At 60.1% G+C, this 17,701-nt stretch overlaps 5 protein-coding genes across 5 annotated transcripts; all 5 read right to left on the bottom strand.

Annotated features, from left to right (window-relative positions):
- Positions 1-2,475: 2,475 nt before the first annotated feature.
- Positions 2,476-3,519, bottom strand: LMXM_36_4070 (phosphoglycerate mutase-like protein; the record flags this gene model as incomplete). The annotated part of the gene is made up of 1 exon (XM_003874715.1): positions 2,476-3,519. The coding sequence occupies one exon, from the start codon at positions 3,517-3,519 to the stop codon at positions 2,476-2,478; it is 1,044 nt and encodes a 347-aa protein (XP_003874764.1).
- A 2,059-nt stretch (positions 3,520-5,578) lies between these two features.
- On the bottom strand, positions 5,579-7,651 carry LMXM_36_4060 (conserved hypothetical protein; the record flags this gene model as incomplete). The annotated part of the gene is made up of 1 exon (XM_003874714.1): positions 5,579-7,651. The coding sequence occupies one exon, from the start codon at positions 7,649-7,651 to the stop codon at positions 5,579-5,581; it is 2,073 nt and encodes a 690-aa protein (XP_003874763.1).
- A 761-nt stretch (positions 7,652-8,412) lies between these two features.
- Positions 8,413-9,717, bottom strand: LMXM_36_4050 (conserved hypothetical protein; the record flags this gene model as incomplete). The annotated part of the gene is made up of 1 exon (XM_003874713.1): positions 8,413-9,717. The coding sequence occupies one exon, from the start codon at positions 9,715-9,717 to the stop codon at positions 8,413-8,415; it is 1,305 nt and encodes a 434-aa protein (XP_003874762.1).
- Positions 9,718-10,921: 1,204 nt separating this feature from the next.
- Positions 10,922-12,214, bottom strand: LMXM_36_4040 (conserved hypothetical protein; the record flags this gene model as incomplete). The annotated part of the gene is made up of 1 exon (XM_003874712.1): positions 10,922-12,214. One exon carries the CDS (start codon positions 12,212-12,214, stop codon positions 10,922-10,924), a length of 1,293 nt encoding a protein of 430 aa, XP_003874761.1.
- Positions 12,215-13,355: 1,141 nt separating this feature from the next.
- On the bottom strand, positions 13,356-17,156 carry LMXM_36_4030 (metallo-peptidase, Clan MC, Family M14; the record flags this gene model as incomplete). The annotated part of the gene is made up of 1 exon (XM_003874711.1): positions 13,356-17,156. One exon carries the CDS (start codon positions 17,154-17,156, stop codon positions 13,356-13,358), a length of 3,801 nt encoding a protein of 1,266 aa, XP_003874760.1.
- Positions 17,157-17,701: the final 545 nt, after the last annotated feature.

The following is a 17,701-nucleotide window of genomic DNA, read 5'->3' as shown; positions in this document are numbered from 1 at the left end:
TATGGTAACTCCGGGCGGGATTGTTCGTGAGAGCCGGGACAGAAACCGCACCACGCCACACAGCGGACAGCAGCACAATCCTGCTTGGGGGTGGGGGCGGGGGGAAGAGGGTAGATGAGCAAGGCAGGGGAAGCAAGAAGACACCCCCTCCTCCTCCTACCAATCCCAAACCCCTTCGCTCACCGCACAAAAACAGCACAGACACACGCGGGCAGCGCGCTGGCCCAGCGCCGCACGCACCGTCTCGCCACAGTTCCATCACGCAAGGGAATGAATGGTGTTTGGAGTCCCTCCGTGTTCCTTTGTTTGCGGCTACGCGTCACACACAAACGCCGCGAAAAGACGGCGAGCTGCCGCCCCCACCACCGCGCCTGCTTACCCCCCCCCTCCCACTGTCGCCGTCACAGCTGCGGCACACGCGGAGAGCGACAAGGAGGGATGGGCGCGCCTTGTGCTGGTCCCTCGACATTCTCGCCGGCCTGACTTCATCACAGGAAGGCACCGAGCGCAGCCTCCCTGTGTCCGATGGCTGTGCTTTGTTCTCAACCGTCTTGGCTATGTCTCACGCCTTGGCAGCAAGGTGAGGGCACAGGCGTGCGTGCTGCAAGGATGAGCGATGCCACTAGGCAGCTCCCCCCGCGCGGTGGCATTGCGATCCAGCACCCCCAGGTGCCAGATGCCCACACACACGACGCCGCAACATCTCCCCTTCCCGCGCAAACGGCAAGCAGTGCGGTCCAGCATTGAAGGCCTTGCACCACATACCGTCTCGCCACAGTTCCATCACGCAAGGGAATGTATGGTGTTTGGAGCCCTCCCCCCGTGTTCCTTTGTTTGCGGCTGCACACTGCTCATGCTCCTCCACACAGCAGCCCCCCGCATGTCCATCAACCGCCACGCCGCAGTTCGGCAGTGCAGCGGCGCACATACACACGCACACTGAGACTCAGAGAATGGATTAACTCGTGCATCGTCATCGAAAGAAAGGCTCTCACCAGCTGTGTATTGAAAATGAGGTTGAGTTGTCGTCGTCGTCTCTCGCTCACCCACGCGCACACGCACAACGGCAAACAGCTCTTGGAGTCATACGGTCCTCGCACGGCACCAACATGGATGAGAGGGCAGGGGAGAGAAAGTTCTCCCTCCCACCATTTCGCACCAGCCGCTGCAAGGAATTTGACAAAGACCCCTTTGGCGCAGCTGCAGCGCGCACACGTACGCGCCGCCTACCACACACCACACATCTGGGCACCCGTAGGTCCGCGCAAGAGATCAAGTATGGTAAACTCCGGGCGGGATTGTTCGTGAGAGCCGGGACAGAAACCGCACCACGCCACACAGCGGACAGCAGCACAATCCTGCTTGGGGGTGGGGGCGGGGGGAAGAGGGTAGATGAGCAAGGCAGGGGAAGCAAGAAGACACCCCCTCCTCCTCCTACCAATCCCAAACCCCTTCGCTCACCGCACAAAAACAGCACAGACACACGCGGGCAGCGCGCTGGCCCAGCGCCGCACGCACCGTCTCGCCACAGTTCCATCACGCAAGGGAATGAATGGTGTTTGGAGTCCCTCCGTGTTCCTTTGTTTGCGGCTACGCGTCACACACAAACGCCGCGAAAAGACGGCGAGCTGCCGCCCCCACCACCGCGCCTGCTTACCCCCCCCTCCCACTGTCGCCGTCACAGCTGCGGCACACGCGGAGAGCGACAAGGAGGGATGGGCGCGCCTTGTGCTGGTCCCTCAACATTCTCGCCGGCCTGACTTCATCACAGGAAGGCACCGAGCGCAGCCTCCCTGTGTCCGATGGCTGTGCTTTCAGTTGCAGATTTTTGGGATGTTAGCAGCAGAACCAAGTGATGGGGAGGTACTGTTTGACTGACAGAGAAGCAGGAGGAGGCGAAAGAGAGGGGGATGGTTGGCAGGAGAGAAGGTTACAGTGGGGGTGGGTTGGGGGGGGAGGAGGGTGGATGTGGAGAGTGCGTTGTGAGACGTCAGTCGAGGAGGCACATAGACGGCAACGCTAGAATACGCCTGGAGGAAATACTGGATCGGGGCTGCAATGCTGTGTGCTGTTGTTTTTGTTCCTCCCCTGCCCCACACACGCACTTTGATGTCGGTTGGGAGAGAAGCGCCGTGTCAGAGTTACCTTGTTGTTCTTGGCCTCACTCGCCCCTTACCTACAGAAGGAAGCGGGTGGTGAATCGGCTGAGTGACGGTGGGTGATGAGCGTTGGTAGGGGTGGTGGAAAGATCACGCAGGAACGCACACACCTGGCAGCTTGACCGCGCTGCCGCTCCGCCGCACCCCAGACGCTGTACACAAAAAAAAAAACACTGAAGAGGTGACTATGATGGTGGTTGAGGGAAGAGGAAAAATGAGGATGCGTGTGGGCCGAATGGAACACGAGCGATAAGGATGTATGCGCTCTCGCAGATTTGCGCGCACTAACAAGCGCACTCAAGCATAGAGAGACGCACTACTTGACGTTCGAGACCGTCACCATGTCCGGAGGAAGGTGACCGTATGAGCCCATACCGACCAAGCTCACATGACCGGTGCCGCGGATCGTAATGGTTGTGACGCTGCAATGGGGCAGGGAGGTGCGCAGCCACGCCTCGGGAGGCAGCTGCAGTGCCCGCATGGTGAGATAGCGAATCATATTGGCGTGGCCGACGATGATCTCGACAGAGGTTCCAGACTCGAGGGGCCGGTGAAAGTACCGCTCAAAGACGGTCTCGGCGATGTGCATGTCCTCCGCGGAGGGGGTAAAGGAGCGCGCTGGCTGGACGGCGCATGGAATGCGCTCCCGCAACTGCGGATCCACGTCCTTACGTAGCCGCACATCTTCTGGGAACGCTTCTAGAATTAAGTCGGCGGTCTGCTTTGCACGGGTCATGTCCGAGACATGCACTGCCATCGGCATTGCATCGACGAAGATGCCACCAGCGCCACACAGCGCCAGGCGCGCCTCATCCATCTTCCTCTCCAACTGAGTCAACTGCTCCTCAGAGGCACCGTCACTCTTTGCCTGCTTGTGGGCTCGCCGAGCCTGACGGTAAATTGCGTTAAGCTTCTTCCGCTTATCGCTCTCCTCAAAGAGCCTGCGCAGGTAAACACCGGTCTCGCGGGCCTGTCGCTCGCCTAGCGGAGTGAGGCGATGAATTTTGTCGTCATTTATGCCTTCGTTGCCGTACTGACCGTGGCGGATCATGACGATCTGCCGCTGATGGGACGCACTGCGATCCGCTCTGATTCCGCGATTCCCTGGACGATCCCAATCCTCCACCCATGGCACGCCCCACGTCTTGATGTACTGCAGCTCCTCCTTCGTCGGCAGCGGATCTTCGTCGAAGAGGTGGTTCACAAGGCTATTGGCGGATATGTGAGCAGCGCTACCCATGCCAGGCGGCGCCGCGGGCTTCACGGTCTCGCATAGAGCCACGGCGGCTCCCCGAAGGAGCGGCGACGCGGCAAAGCCGATCCCAACACTGCAAAAAAACCGGCAGAAGGTAAAAGACATGCGCTGCAACACGAATACGCACTGAGCAGTTCGAACAGGTCACATGAATGTGCGTGTGCGTGCGTGTTCATGGGTGTGCGCGGGAGTGAGGACACCCATCAAGAATGTTGCGCGACAGTTTGGACAGATGTAGAGAGAGGGAGAGAGCAGATCATCAAGAGAATCCGTGGCGTGTAGAGGCGCACGAGAAGAAGAGCAAAGAAGATGTGGCCGCACAACACAGTCCTTTTTTTTCGGGGCATCACGCCCTGCCGCCCGCCGTCTCCACACCCAGAAGCCCAATTGCAGGAGTGTGACTCCCACAGTAAGACAGAGGTAGCGCGAGAAGAGGGAGAGAGAAAGAGTGCAGATATGGGCACCCACCACACCTACCGTCACGCCTGCTCCGCAAGTGAACTGCTTTGTGTAGTATGTTTGCTTTCACTCTCTTCACATCAGCAGCACCAACGCCCATAATGGAGCCGCTGCCGGCGCGCATGCTCACTGCAACGTGCCCAATCTGCCACGAGCAAGTCAGAACATACGCGCCTACACAGCTACCGCGCACCTACCCCTGTTGCACCATCGCTACATCCTGGTCGCCTAGGATGAGCCATTCTGCCGTTGCATCGGGCCATGCGTTCAGCGGGCTTTTCTCAACTCTTCTCGTCAATCCCCGACGTGCATACACGTCCGAATGCGCACCGAGTCCTCCTCTTCCTCTCCTTCTCTTGGGCTCTTTTCTTTCTGCCACGTTACACCTCTTCGAGAATTGGCAAGGTTCCATATGCGACTCCGCCGCCGCCGCCCCCCTTCGCCCCCTCACTTTCTGCACCACAGATCGGACCTCTTTCTACCCCCCTCCTGGCACACACCACTTCAAGGGCGGGGGATGCACAGAGACACAGAGGGCAGAAGAAGAGCAGTGTGATGAAGGAGAGAGGGAGGCAAGGAAAAGCGCATGGCGGAGAGGCAGCCAAAGAGGTTCTAAAAGACAGATGAGCAACCCTGCGCACGTGCGCTCACATACACGAGATGGGAGACCAAAGTCCTGGAAACGGAAAAGTGGGGGGAGGAAAGGAGGGGCGCCAAAAACCCCAGAACGCACGTCACTAGAAGCCATCCAACAGAGAGGGCAGCACGCTCTAGATGCTTGTAAACAAGGTGCCAGCATCACAGTTGCAGGCTACGCACCATCAATATCCGCAAGCACAGTTAGCCTAGAAAAGGCGCCCCCCTCCCTCCCTCACCCCCTCCGGCCGGAATGGCACCGATCTTCAGAACCGCGAGGAAAAGAGACCCCCTTAACAGAAAAAGGGTACGTGTGCGTGGGTGTGTGGTCGCCTGTGTGGATGCACATGAGCTCAAAAAAGAAGAGAAGGAGATCGGGGCAATGCAGTGGCATGCGCACGTCAGGCACATCATCACACGCTCCCTTGCCCAGACAGCGCACTGGAGAGGGCGAGAGAAAAGTCGTGCGCGACGGATAGATGGGGGTGGAGGAAAAGGAAAGCAGGGGCGTGATTCAGTCTTCCCAACGACGCTCGACGTCACCACTTGGGTGATCAAGTGCACCAAAGTGCGAACATGCGGCGCTGCGTGACACGCTCACCGATTACCGCAGTGGTGAAGGCGAAACTGCCTCCGAAGGGAACTAAATACCGTCCGCGCCATCCTTCCTGTACCACTGCATTCGCTCTTTCGCTGTATGGTGATCATGCCACTGAATGCATTTTGGTCGAGCGTAGAGATCTTGCATTATTGGGTGCATCTGGCAAAGGACATAAGAAAACAGTAAAGGCCAACCCACCTCACCACCAACCGCCATGGCCCGACACGTGACTTGCGCACCAGCACCGCTGCCTGCGCACACGCACGGCTGCACCTCTATGAGGGACAACGATTTTCCCGCTTCATTCCACAGACCCTTCCGCTACCAAAATAAAGAGTGGCAGCGCAAACGGTGTGAAGAGCGGAGATGCGTGCCTCATCCAACTCCCTGCTCATCACTACACGTGCAGGTCTTCGTTGCTTTCGCTCTTACGCACACGTACGTACGTACATGGACACCATCGCCACATCACTTACTCTTGGGAACCACGTACTCGCCGTCGGGATTCTGCTCAAACCAGAACGGCTGCCAACGGTTCACGTTCTCCTCGTTGAGCGTTTCGTCCTCGGAGTAGAGCGTGACCACCTCGTCGTCCCAGTCGTCGCGCTGCCACTCCACCTTCACTCGCTTCCCCTTGAGCGATGACGGGGAGTGGTTATCGTCATCCTCCTCGGCCGCCGCGCCTGACTGCGTCGGAGCACCCGCCTGGCTTCCCTTATTATGCTGAAAGGGTGCGCTGGGGGCGACCGTGGCGGCGGCGTCGCTGGAGGTGGATGCCTCGCACGCCTGGCTGGAAGACGCACCTGGCGGCTGATCAGCAAGCTCGTCGACGATTGTGCCAAGAGCGTAGATGTTCGTCATCCACAGCCGCACCTTCTGCCCACGACTTAAGTCCTTGACAGCGATGTGGTCGAACTGATACACTGGGGCAGCAGTGCGCGGGGGTGCTGCCGGAAGCTGCGCCACGTAGGCATTCCCCAAGGCGGGGCCTAGGTACTGTCGCAGAAGAGCGCGGAGACCCTCCTCGTAATCTTCCTCGGGATCGCCGAGGCCATTGCGACCGACACGAGCGTCGTGCGGGACGACGACGTCCCAGCTGCGCGCCGCCGTTGTCGCCGCAACGGCCTCCGCACTCACTGTGCCGCTTTCCTCCTTCACCTCGACCTTTCCGCTACCCGCTGCGGCGGGGTCGGACACAGGCCGCACAAAAGTCCCTGCAGCGGCGTAGGCGACCATAAACGTGCCCCCTGACACCGCCCCGCCAATCGAGTACGACTCAAGCAGATGCACTTTGCTGGGCTGCGTGCGTGACGCCGCCGCGCTTGTGCCGTTGTACACCTTCGTGTAAGCGTGCTTCCCCCAGACGTAGAGCTGGCCCTCCTGTGTGATGGCGGCGCAGAAGGTGCCGCGGCCGGCCATCACCGACCGCACTGCAGTTGTTGGCAACTGCACAATAGTAGGCTGCAGCTGCCCATCTCCGTTGTTGAGCTTGCCGAAGAAGTACACGACGGTACCGATAAGCGGGTTTTCCTTGAGAACAAGAGTGTGGTCATCACCGGCCGCGATGTTCAGTAACCGCTCCACTTGCTTACGCGGCGGGAACTTCACGCGCGTTGGCTCGAGACGTGGGTCGATGTCGCCTTGCCCAAGCTTCCCGAAAAAGGGCTCGCCGCACGTGTAGACATCCTCCTCACTACGACAGACCATGTGCGACCTCCCTACAGCCACCTCGACAATCGAGATGCGGTGGCGTTCGAACCAGCGCACCAGCTGCGGCGTGGCAACGTCTATCGAGACGGTCTTGAGAGTTTGCGTGTCGAGCCGCTCTCCGTTGTCGTTGTGCCCGAGGTGGCCGTACTTGGACTCACCCCACGAGTACACCTGGCCGCGCCGGTCGAGTGCGAAGGATGCGTTGCCGCTGGCGTACACCGCCTTCACATGCGCAAGGCTTTTGAGCTGGGTGAAGCTTGGCGCATACGTGCCGCCCCGCGGCAGCGGCTTCACCATTTGCCCAGGCAGTCCCAGCTGGTGGAACGAGTTGTCACCGGTAACGTACACGCAGCCAGTCGAGGTGCAGACGATTGTGTGCCGAGCCCCACAGGCGACGCTGACGACGGTGCCCTCCATCAAGTCCTCGAGGCGCAGATGCGTCAGCGTGGTTGCGTAGTTCGCCACATGATGACCAAGCTGACCGTACTCGTTGTTTCCCATACCATAAAGTGCAATCACAGCCTCACTGTGGCCTGCGGGTGCCGCTTCTACGGCTGGCACAAGGCTCACGGCCGCGACAAGGTGTTTCGCGCCGCACGCGATATGGTGGACTTGCATGCGCAGTGCTGTGATGCTCCGAAGCGCTTCCTGCACCGATGCGGCATCTGACTGGAGAGAGGAAGAGGCGGCCGTCGCGTTTTGGTTCGCAGGTGCGCTGCGGCGCAGCACGGCGAGGGAGGGTGGTAGATACCCGGGGTAGCGCAGGGGCGGCCGGTCGGGGTTCTCCGACAACTGCGGCTCCTGAAAGTTGTAGCTGCCCCAAAAAAACATCGCTTACTCGAGGGAGGCAAGCCGACACAAAAACGAAAAAGGAAAGCCACTGGAGAAGCGGGTGTGCGTGCGTGCTACTGTGATGATGCACGTGTACAGGCGTAATGGGTGCGTGTGGGTGGGTGGGTGAGTGGGTGTGGGTGCGTGCGGGGTAAGCAAATTATGTAGCAACCCTTTCAGGACAACGAGGGAGACACACCAGTGAAAAGAGCTCCCCAAGAGCGCAAGCTTTATGAACGTAATGCTGTGTACGAGTGCTACGGGGCGCGAGTGGGAAGAGATGCTCTTCACCTTCTGCGGTGCTGCCTAGCCCCGTCTGACTCGTTGCACAAGCTTGGTGACCGCAGCGACGAGAAAATACAAAAGGGCACACTGCGGCAACTCCGTCTATGACTGATCGCGTGAAGACGAAAAGTGGTGAGGGGGTGCCAGGGCAGAAGAGAAGAGGATGTGAGAAGAGAAGGGTCGGGAGTGTACCCGCTGACGGAAGCTTGATGGGGAAGAATACCAGGCAAGGCTAGAACCTCCGTCTTGTCTGTAGGATGGACCAGCGCACCGCATCGCCGACCATCGAGCGCCATCACAGAATCGGTACCGTTCAGCACCTCAGTTTCAAGTGGGTGCCCACGCGTGCCGGCCACGCTGGCATGGGTGAGCGGGTCGTGTTTCTTTTCGTTGGGAAGTGAGCGTTTGCGGAGAGCCAGGGATATTCGTAGAGTTTTACGCTGTCTTTCTTTTGACTGCTCGCTTACAGGCCGTTGTCAGGACGTGCCCGTCTTCTCTGACACCGAGCGGAATGCCGCCGTGTAGGCGTGCACCAACGTGTCCTGAAGAACCGCCTCTACCGACATGCTCGAGGCCTCTGCCTTCTGGACAAAATCGCTGTTCTGCAACATGCTTGCGTGAATGCGCTCCATCACGCCCGTTAGTTTTGCCACATGCTCCTGAGGGTCGACCCACAAGCAAGCGCGACACCCGCCGCGAACACTCGACTGTGTCTCCACCTCTGCAGGGAACTCACCCGCAGAAGCGGCGGTCGGGGCCTCAATGCCACTGTAATGCTCGTCCGTCTCGAGCAGCACACGCCGCGCATCGACCAGAAACGGCAGCGTCTGCGTCGAAAAGTTCTTTACAGTGAAGCTGGTTGATACGCCGACCCCGAAGAAGATGAGGTCTTTGATTCGCACCGTGTCGGAGGTGGTGCCGGCCCGCTTTGTCTTCCTTTGCGCTCCTGTGCCGCTGTCCGCCGTCGCCGCCGCATCTTGAGCAGGGGTGACTGAGCCGTCTGCTGCTGGCGTTCGCCTTTTGCTCTTGAGCGACAGCAGCGACTTCGCCACCTCCAGCGAGCCGGTGAAAGCGTGAAGGATGATGGCGGGTGGAGTGTGCTCTGCCGGCAAGTCTCGCAGCACCTGCAGCAAACGCCCGTAATGGCGAACGCAGTGAACGGACACTGGGCGACGGTAAGCCGCCGCGAGACGCAGTTGGGCGGCAAAGGCTTCCACTTGGACAGACTCGGGTGGCCCACGCACCTTGTCCAGGCCGATCTCTGCAACAATCGCTAAGGGGTGCTGCTGCAGGCGCGCCTCCAGGAGACGGAGAATAGCGGAGAGCGATTGGGCGGCTGCGCCCGACGCGGCGAGATTTTCGTTTGCTTCAGCGCTGCTGCGGCTGCGGTAGCAGCAAGCCTCACCTGACGAGTATTCCTGGAAAATCGAAGAAGCCGGGCTCTCATCGCCAACTCTGTTTGGCACAAACCAGGGGTGTACACCAAACCCTATCAAGGTCGCCGCATGCATCGTGGACACCTGTGCAACAGCGTCCCAGTCGATGGAAGGGTGAGTGCCGCAAACCACCAAACCTGTCACGCTGCTCCGCGCGTCGTCGCATTTTATGCATGCACAATCGACACCAGCAATAGGGTTTGACACGGACGCCGCTCGAGCACCCGGCGACATCCTGCGTAGATGGCAGTGACTGTCGTGCAGGAAGCCGTACACGAGCCGACGCCCAGTAGATCGCAGCATGTCTCCCTCCGCCTCCGAGGTCGCAGCGGCATCGCTGCTCATGAAAAAGAGCAACGCACCGGAAAGGGGGGGGGAATGAAAAGCGCCTGCGCAAAGCAGGAAACTGATACACGTGCCCACCAACAGATCTGCAGGCAGGTGTCCGTGAGCACCCCCGTGGTGGCTGCAGGGAGGAGTGGGTGGGGGTGAATACATAAGTGTGTGTGTGTGTGCGTTGTTGAGTTGTGCATGCAACCCCGTAGGAGCAACGGAGAACAAGCATCGAGAAGAAAACCAGCGATGTGAGGGGAGTGAAGGCGCTACCTAGGAAAGGTGGCAGACGCGGCCGGGAGCAAGACAGCGTCCCGTATACGATAAACGCCGCATGACACACCCGTCTCCCGAGGGCTGTTTCCTTTTCTCTGAGAGTACCGAAGATGCGTTTCGAGAAGGTCCAGGAAGAACCGTGTTCGGGGCCACGGCAGATAGCGGCTAGTGCAGTGGCACATCGTCCCCCTCCGCACACGGGGCTGTGCAGCGCCAAAGAGGCCGCCTCTTTTTGAAGAGGGTGACGGCCAACTCTTGCCAGTTGGCGTGGAACGAGGGAGAAACTACAGTTCATAGATGGCACTGAACAGACATGCAGACTGACAGAGTCGAGAGAACAGAAAATAGGCAGGAGTGTGGCACGGAGGACCCCAGAAACCCAAACACACTGAACAGCGGAAGCGCAGAGTCTCACAAGACCACCGTAGACGCAGCATGCCGTTTTTTTGCGGCGTGCACGGTGCCGTCACGACTGGCATATTTTCCCCTTCCCCTTATCCCTTCATGAGCCGATGGACAGCATCTGCCATCGTTCAACCACCAAAACACATTCAAAACATATGCGAACGAGCGATAAGAAAGGCAAAACCAGACAGAGACAGAGAGAGAGAGACAAAGTCGGAAGAGACACGCACAGGGCGTACACCAACCGCGTCTATGGAATCCACGAAGAGAGAGGGAGAGTCACAGAGACGGCGAGAGCTGGACAGGGGAGCTCGGCCTTTCATGTTGCTCTATGGTGATCAAATGTGAAAGGAGAAACTTGCCAAAAAACAAAAGGAGGCGAGTTGCTGAAACAAAACACACAACAAAGGTATCCCTCCCCTGATCAACGCATCAGGTGGACGCATTACCATCACAACAACCACTCATCTCCCTCGCCTTTCCCACGCCCTTCCTCGCCACCCACGCACCCTTTACTGCCACTCTCGACGCAGTCCTATGCAGACGCCGATTCTGCACGCACCCTCTTGTTCTCCGGCTGCGCGTTTGAGAGGGAATCGTCGCCAGTGCGCTTCTGCTTCTTGCGCACCGTAGCGTGCTGCAACGGGCCAGTCGGGGTGCCGCTGCGGCTGCCTTGCGGCGGGAAAAGAGAGACGGAGAGACTATTGCTGTGCTCATTCGTGGCAAGGGCCTGCCCATTCGCGGACATGGGCATGGACAGGTATGAGTTCTCTGCCACCTCGTCCCCGGCACCACCCGGGACGGCGGAGAGGAAGGGGTGCTTGCCGTCCTTGTCAACTGAGAAGAACTCTTGCGGGGTAGGTATCTGCTCTGCCTCGGCAGCAAACTGCTGCTTGATGGCGTTCTGGATTTCCTGGAACTTGCCGCCCTTCATTTCAACCGCGTCGGCCAGCAAGTCCTCCAGCTCGGCAACAAGGCTAGCGGCGATGGTGCCGCCCGGGTACAGCTTTATCTCATCCAGCGTGGCCCGCAGCCGCTCCTCGGCCCCTTCAAAGTCGCTCTCCTTCAAGAAGCAGTCGGCGATGCCGTACAGGACGCCGATCACACGCCCGGCAGGGACGACGGTGAGCTTCTCCTCCTCCGGGGCGGCGTCTTGCAGGCAGCGGTACTGCAACAGCTCCGCCTCGTACTCGCGCAGCGCCGCATCGTAATCCTCCTTCTCCACGGAGAGCTGCGCGAGCGCATTGTGCACCTCGGCAAGCGCCAACTCCACTTCGACGTCCTCTTCGCCGACCTCGTCCTCCAACTTTTGGAAGCACACACGTGCCACCTCCAGGTTCACGTAGCACGTCATGAGCGCGTCCTCGTCACGGGGCTGCAGGATGTCGTCCACGGTGGTCTGTCCTTGTAGCAGACGCAGCTGCGAGAGACCGTAGTCGAGAAAGTACTTGCCGCACTTGGCGGAAGTGGAGCCATACTTGTTGGAGAAGTGACGCACCACGCGGTACTGCACATCGAGCGCATCCTCGTAGCGGCCTTCGTTGTACGCGGCGAGGCCGACCTGGCGCTGCGCCTCCGCTTCCTCATCCGTGGCAAATTGGAAGGTTGCGTCTTCGTCGTCCTCCACGCCGTCTTCCGCTTCTTCAGCCTCTTCATCCTCGTCGCTGCTGGTGCTGCTCGCCTCTTCTTCTTGGCTGCTCTGCTCCGATGCGCCTTCTTCTGCCTGCGGTGCGTGGTTCTCCTCTTCCGGCATGAGACGCTGGGCCTCGTCCTGCTGCTGGGCCGCCTCGCACATCTGCGCCAATGACGGGTCGGGGGATGTGCTCATGGGTGTCTATGCCACGAGATGACGGTCAACGAACCAAGAACACACGTTCGTTGCTTTCCTCTTCTTAGGTCGTTCTCTTGGTGTACCGGCAAGCGTCACGGGCAAAGCACAAATAACAAGAGAAAAAAAAGCACGGCCTGCTGATGATCTATGGCGAGGATAAATAAATAGCTGTGGGACGATGCACGCACACACACAGACGCGCAGATAGAGATGGAGATGCTGCTGTGTCCGCGCCGACTGTTTCTGGCGGCGTTGAATAAGAGTGAGCTTTATCGTCACACGTCTCGTAGGGTGTTGCGGCACACTCGCGTACGCGTCCTTGTGCGATCGGAAAACAAGATGCACGCGTTTGTGCGTGGACGCGTGCGTGGCTGAGCGACTTTCCCTGCGCGTTGGCGAGGAAGGGGATGGCGCCGGACAGTGGCAGAGAGAGAACGAAGTCAACAGACAGCAAAGGAACAAGGAGAAAGAGTTGTGCAGGTGAAAGTGCGTCTCTGGCATGCACAGGCAGGAAGCGAACGATCCGTGTGTGTGTGTGTGTGTGTGTGTGCAGCGTTGTCGGTAGCACGTCCTTCGGTGTGTCCGCAAGCAGCAGGAGCGCGAAAGGTAACAGTAGCGAACCGCAGCATGCAGGCGCAACACACGACCTCACACACAACTGTCGAAAGCATGACTGGGGCTCCACTGCGTACGCGTCGACCGCTGGCACCAGTGCTGCGGCGTCTGCGGTTCTCGCGACGGAGACAAGAACTGTGACTCATGACAAGTGACACATGAACATCTGTGCACAGAGCACTTACACCAGGTCTCGCCATCGTCGTGACTTCCTTTGCTCTTACGCAGGCACACAATGAGAGGTAGGCATCTCAGGGACACTATCCAGGTAGTGAGAGACGACCTACAACACTGGGAAACGCGAATAGCCAACCAAAAGAGAGGTGGCCGGGTAAGACACACACACACACATTGAAAGGCACGCGCTGCCTGCAGGCGTCTTCCGGTGTACGCCATTGAGTCCGATGCACTCATTCTGAGACTCGGGTCGAGTCCTCTTGGAACGGCAACGCCACCACCACTGATCTCCACTCCGTGTAAGCACCGTACCAGCTACTGCTGAAGTGTTCAGCAGCGAGGTAGGCTAGTATTGCCTGTAGATGGGGTTTATCCCAGAATAGGTGGCGATTGACTGGGGCTTCTTGCACTTCCTCGATGAGTCCAGCTTGACTTGGCGCTTCGAATCACGCAGCAAGCCGTCCATGCCGCCGAACATCGTCAGCTCTGGCGACGGACGGGCACCGATGGAGCAGTAGTCGCGCAGCGCCAACAGGCACGCCTGTCCCACCTCCGCGCTCTGGCAAAGGATGGAGGGGGTGGAGATGGGCCGTAGAAACGACGCCGCCCTCGTACCGCCGGCCTGAGTTGCAGAGGACTCACCGCTCCTGTGCTTACCCACGCCGGTCGAGTTTGTGTGTCCCTGGCTTTCCGCAGCGGTACCGGAGGACTTCCTGGGCGAGGAGTCATCCCTGGCTTGAGCCGACGAGCTCTCACAGTTCGACCGGCATGCCTGTGCGCGGCCGGCGAGCAACATGTTCGGCCGCCTGTCCAGGCCACGAGCCCCGGCTACCGAATGCACGGCGCGCGCATGAGTCCGGTTGAAGCCGCGCCACTTCTCTTCAGAACCGTTCTCGGCACCCTGTGCACCGTCCTCTTTCACGTTGACGCTGCCAGCCTGCCCTGACGTCTGGTGTCGCGGCGGGCTTGTAACCTCGAAGAGTACGTTGCCGCCGTTGTTCATGGCCTTGTGATCATCCGCGTAGAGGCGGCGGTCCGTGAAGTGCGGCAGCTCGACCGTGTAGCTGTGGATGAGACTGCTGCCAAACAGCACCCGCGAGGCCCCATTCTTGCTTGTCATGTGCACGCGGCCAAAGCGGCAGAGCGCAAAGGCGAAGACATGACGGGCGTGCAGCTCCACCAGGCGCGGAAAAAAGAGGTTCCAGTGCTGCACAGACACGGGCAGGTTGTTGCCAAACATGAAGCCGCTGGATTGCGAGGCGTGGGAGTGGAAGTCGAGGTACATGATAAAGCGCTCCCGATATGTGTGCTGCAGGTGCTCGAACACGCGTCGCAGCGCGAGCACGGTTGGCTGAGTCTCCGCATCCGGGTCATTGTAGCAGCGGTTGAGGTTGTTGCCAAACTGGTCCATGCGGGAGTGACCGCGGCTGACGCCGTCGGGGTTGAGCATTGGTACAATGAAGAATATGAAATACTCGCGCAGCTGGATCGCACGAACGTCGCTGGAGAGCAGGAAGGATATGAGTCCGTGGACACCGTGCGACGCCGTCACCTCGCCAGGGTGTACCCGTCCACTGACAAGCACGACTTTTTTGCCAGAGGCGAAGTTGGCGTACGGGCCACGAACCGCCTCTTTTGCGGCACCGCCCTTGCCTTTCCCAGGTGGGATCGTCGTCGTGGGGCTCGCGACGCCAGGGGACATCCAGCCACTGGAGGAGCCCGCACCTGCCGCCGCCACGCCATCGGCACCCACGCCAGTGTGCCCTCGCCCGCCCGAAATCCCTGCGTTCGCAGTGCTCTTGTCCTCGGTCGCTGCCGACGCCGGTGCGCCGCCGACGCGGCTGGTCACGATGAGCAAATGAAGCTTTCGCCCATCCGGACTCCGACACAGCACCCGCTCCTCGAAGCGCATGTCACACCCGCTGGTCTTGACAAGGGCGTGCCAGTGGCACACGTGGCAGAGCAAGTCGGCGTACGTGTACGGGGCACAGAAGGCGATCTGGATCGTTTCGGTGGAGTTTCGCGGGTTTATGGAGAAACTCACCTCGCCGTCCAAGTCCCGGTTTGTAGTCCGAAAGGAGCACGAGTCCACGGGCCCCCAGTTCGGCTGGCTAAGCCCATCACGCCACACGGGCATCATGCCGTTCTGCCGGTACAGCTTCACGTGTGGTGCCGCGTTCATGAGCCGAAACCGCAGCCTGCGCCCCTCCTTCGCCCCTGCTACAGAGAAACGGAACCAAATTCGCTTGTCGCTCCCGAAATCCGGCTCCAGCCAAACCAGAAAGGAGTACGGCTCCCCTGCGCGCTCCACCCGGTGCAGGTTTCCCGCCTCACAGTCGGAACTGAGCAAGAGGGCGTCGTCGGGGAGCTTGAAGAGGCGCTGGTGCGACGGCGACGCGCTTCCCAGGACCAGGCGGATCTGCGTCTCCCAGGCACGGGTGAAGGCGGACATGCCACCCCACTGTGGGAACCGCGAGCACACAAGAGAGGCCGCGAAGTGGATGGGGTGGAACCGCAGAGGGATGCACGGCTTTCTGCGTTGCAGCATTGCACGGCGTGGATGCCATGGCGCAGTGTCCGTCACGCCGTCGCCAAGAACCGCCGCCCCGTCGGCGTTCGGGTCTCCGACAAAGCGTGCGCAGCACAACAGCACCGTGCCGATAACGTACTCCTGCTCCGCAATCCACCGCATGGCCTCACTGAAGGTAAGAAACAAATGTGACGCAGCAACCGCCGTGGACCTGTTCACGTACTGCCGAGCACAACGGGGCTTGCCGGCCTTCAAGCAGAACTGCTTGGTTGCAAACGCTGCGGACTCGGCAGAGTCGCCAGCCGCAGTCAGCAGAGTGGGCGAAACGTCGGCGCTGTCCGGCTGTGCGAGAGCCTCCGCCACGGCCTCGGCGGCGGCAGACGACGACGACGTGTGTATGTTTTGCGGCACTCGCGAGTTCGCGTTCCTCACGCCGGCAGCCTTCTTCTTCGGCTTAGTTGACACGATAGGGGAGGGAATGGCACTGCTGCTGCTCCACAGAGAGGGCTGGCCTTTGAGGCGGTCACGTTTCAAGGCGGGGTGCTCGTATCCCATTATCCGCACGTACTCGAGAACCTTGGCCAGGACGTGGTCGTCGACGAGCCACATACTGCGAGTTGGATTGAAAAAGAACGCCTCGTAGAGACTAAGCTGCTTGCACTCCCGTTCGCGGAGCTCCTCCTCGTTCGTGGACGACAGCTGCAGGTGCGGTGAGAGCGACGCGAAATGTGGAGAAGACGCGGCTGTCAGCGGCATGTGAACAGCCGCAGCGGTGAGCGGTGTGGGCCGGGAAGAGGTAGCTGCATTCGCAGTCGAGTGCTGCCGCGACAGCATGCGTGGCCCTGCAGTGACAGCAGTTATTTTGGCTGGCACGACAGCCGCCTGGAACAGCGGCGCCCCGCTCGCTTTGCTACCGCTGGTTGGCCGGCGCACCGTTGTCGGGGGATGCCAATCAGCTGCCGCCGAACTGCACACTGAGCGGGCAGGTGTGCGCCGCGACAGTGCGCCGCGACGATGCACCTGTGGCGGCGAGCTGACAGGCGTGTAGCTTGGCGGATCCTCGCCGATGTCGTAGTTGGTATCGCCGACTTCGACGCTCATGCTGAAGGCACCGGGGCCGCTGCTTGTCCCGTCACCAGCCCCCGCCACGGACGACGACCCCCGGCGCGCCGATGGCGGCAGTGGTGCCCGATTCGATGAGGATGGCTGGCCCGGAAGGTTCTCATCTACCCAAGAGTCCATGTACGTGAGCACAGCCTGTTCCTCATCCTCCCCGTCGAAGTTGTCGAAATCATTTTCCTCCTCGAATATAATGTCGCTATCGTCTTCAATGTGGTTTCCTCCGCTGTAACTGTTGGGATCCCGGCTATTAGGAAGGCAGTCGATGCCGCTTGGAGAGACGTCAGTAGCCACCGTGGCTGATCGGCCCCCACCAACAGCACCGCTACTGTTCAGATCCAGCCTCTGCGCTGTGGTGCGCAGAGAAAAGCTGCTACCCCGAGAGATGCGCCGCGCCGAATGCGGAGTGTCGGAGAAGCTCGAGTTCGCGCTCGAGTCGGACGCCAAGTAGTAGCCATTCTCCAGCAGCTGCTGCGTGGGCAGCAAAACCGCCGCCATGTTCGGCCGCTGCCGATCTACGGCGGTGGAGGTGGTTGTGTCGTTTCGCAGACTGCGTCCCGAGCCGCGGTTGTTGGTGCTGCTGCCGGCAACGACGTTCGCGTTACTGCCCTGCGCTTCCACGCCCGAATATGTGTGTGGCAAAGGGAGCGCAGAGGGTGAGCAATGTCGGCTACGGACGCTGCGCGGCGCAGATGCACCGCTGGAGTATTCCTCGTGCGTGGTGATAGCCCCAGGGCTTGCCGGCGGCGGAGGTGAGGTTGAGGCAGAAGAAACGCGTCCAGATGCTGCAGCTGCACCGCTCGCGAGGAGTGCTGGTGGACACACTTTTCGGGCCACACCTCGCGGAGAGTGCGCGCCGCCACGTACAGTTGATCGGAAAACGGTACCGCGCTCCCTCGAGGTCTGCCACAGCTGCTGCGAAGTCGGAGGTTGGTTAGAGCTGTGCCCCTCCGGCACCTTCGCCTTCCGCAACGCGGCAGAGGCCAAACAAGAAGAAAATATTCTGGGTACCGATGCAAGCCGAGCGGTTGATGAGAGAACGG

This window comes from Leishmania mexicana, chromosome 20 (assembly GCF_000234665.1).
Source record: "Leishmania mexicana MHOM/GT/2001/U1103 complete genome, chromosome 20".
NCBI lineage: Eukaryota > Euglenozoa > Kinetoplastea > Trypanosomatida > Trypanosomatidae > Leishmania > Leishmania mexicana.
The sequence above is the reverse complement of the archived record's forward strand: the minus strand, read 5'-3'. Positions and strand labels throughout refer to the sequence as shown.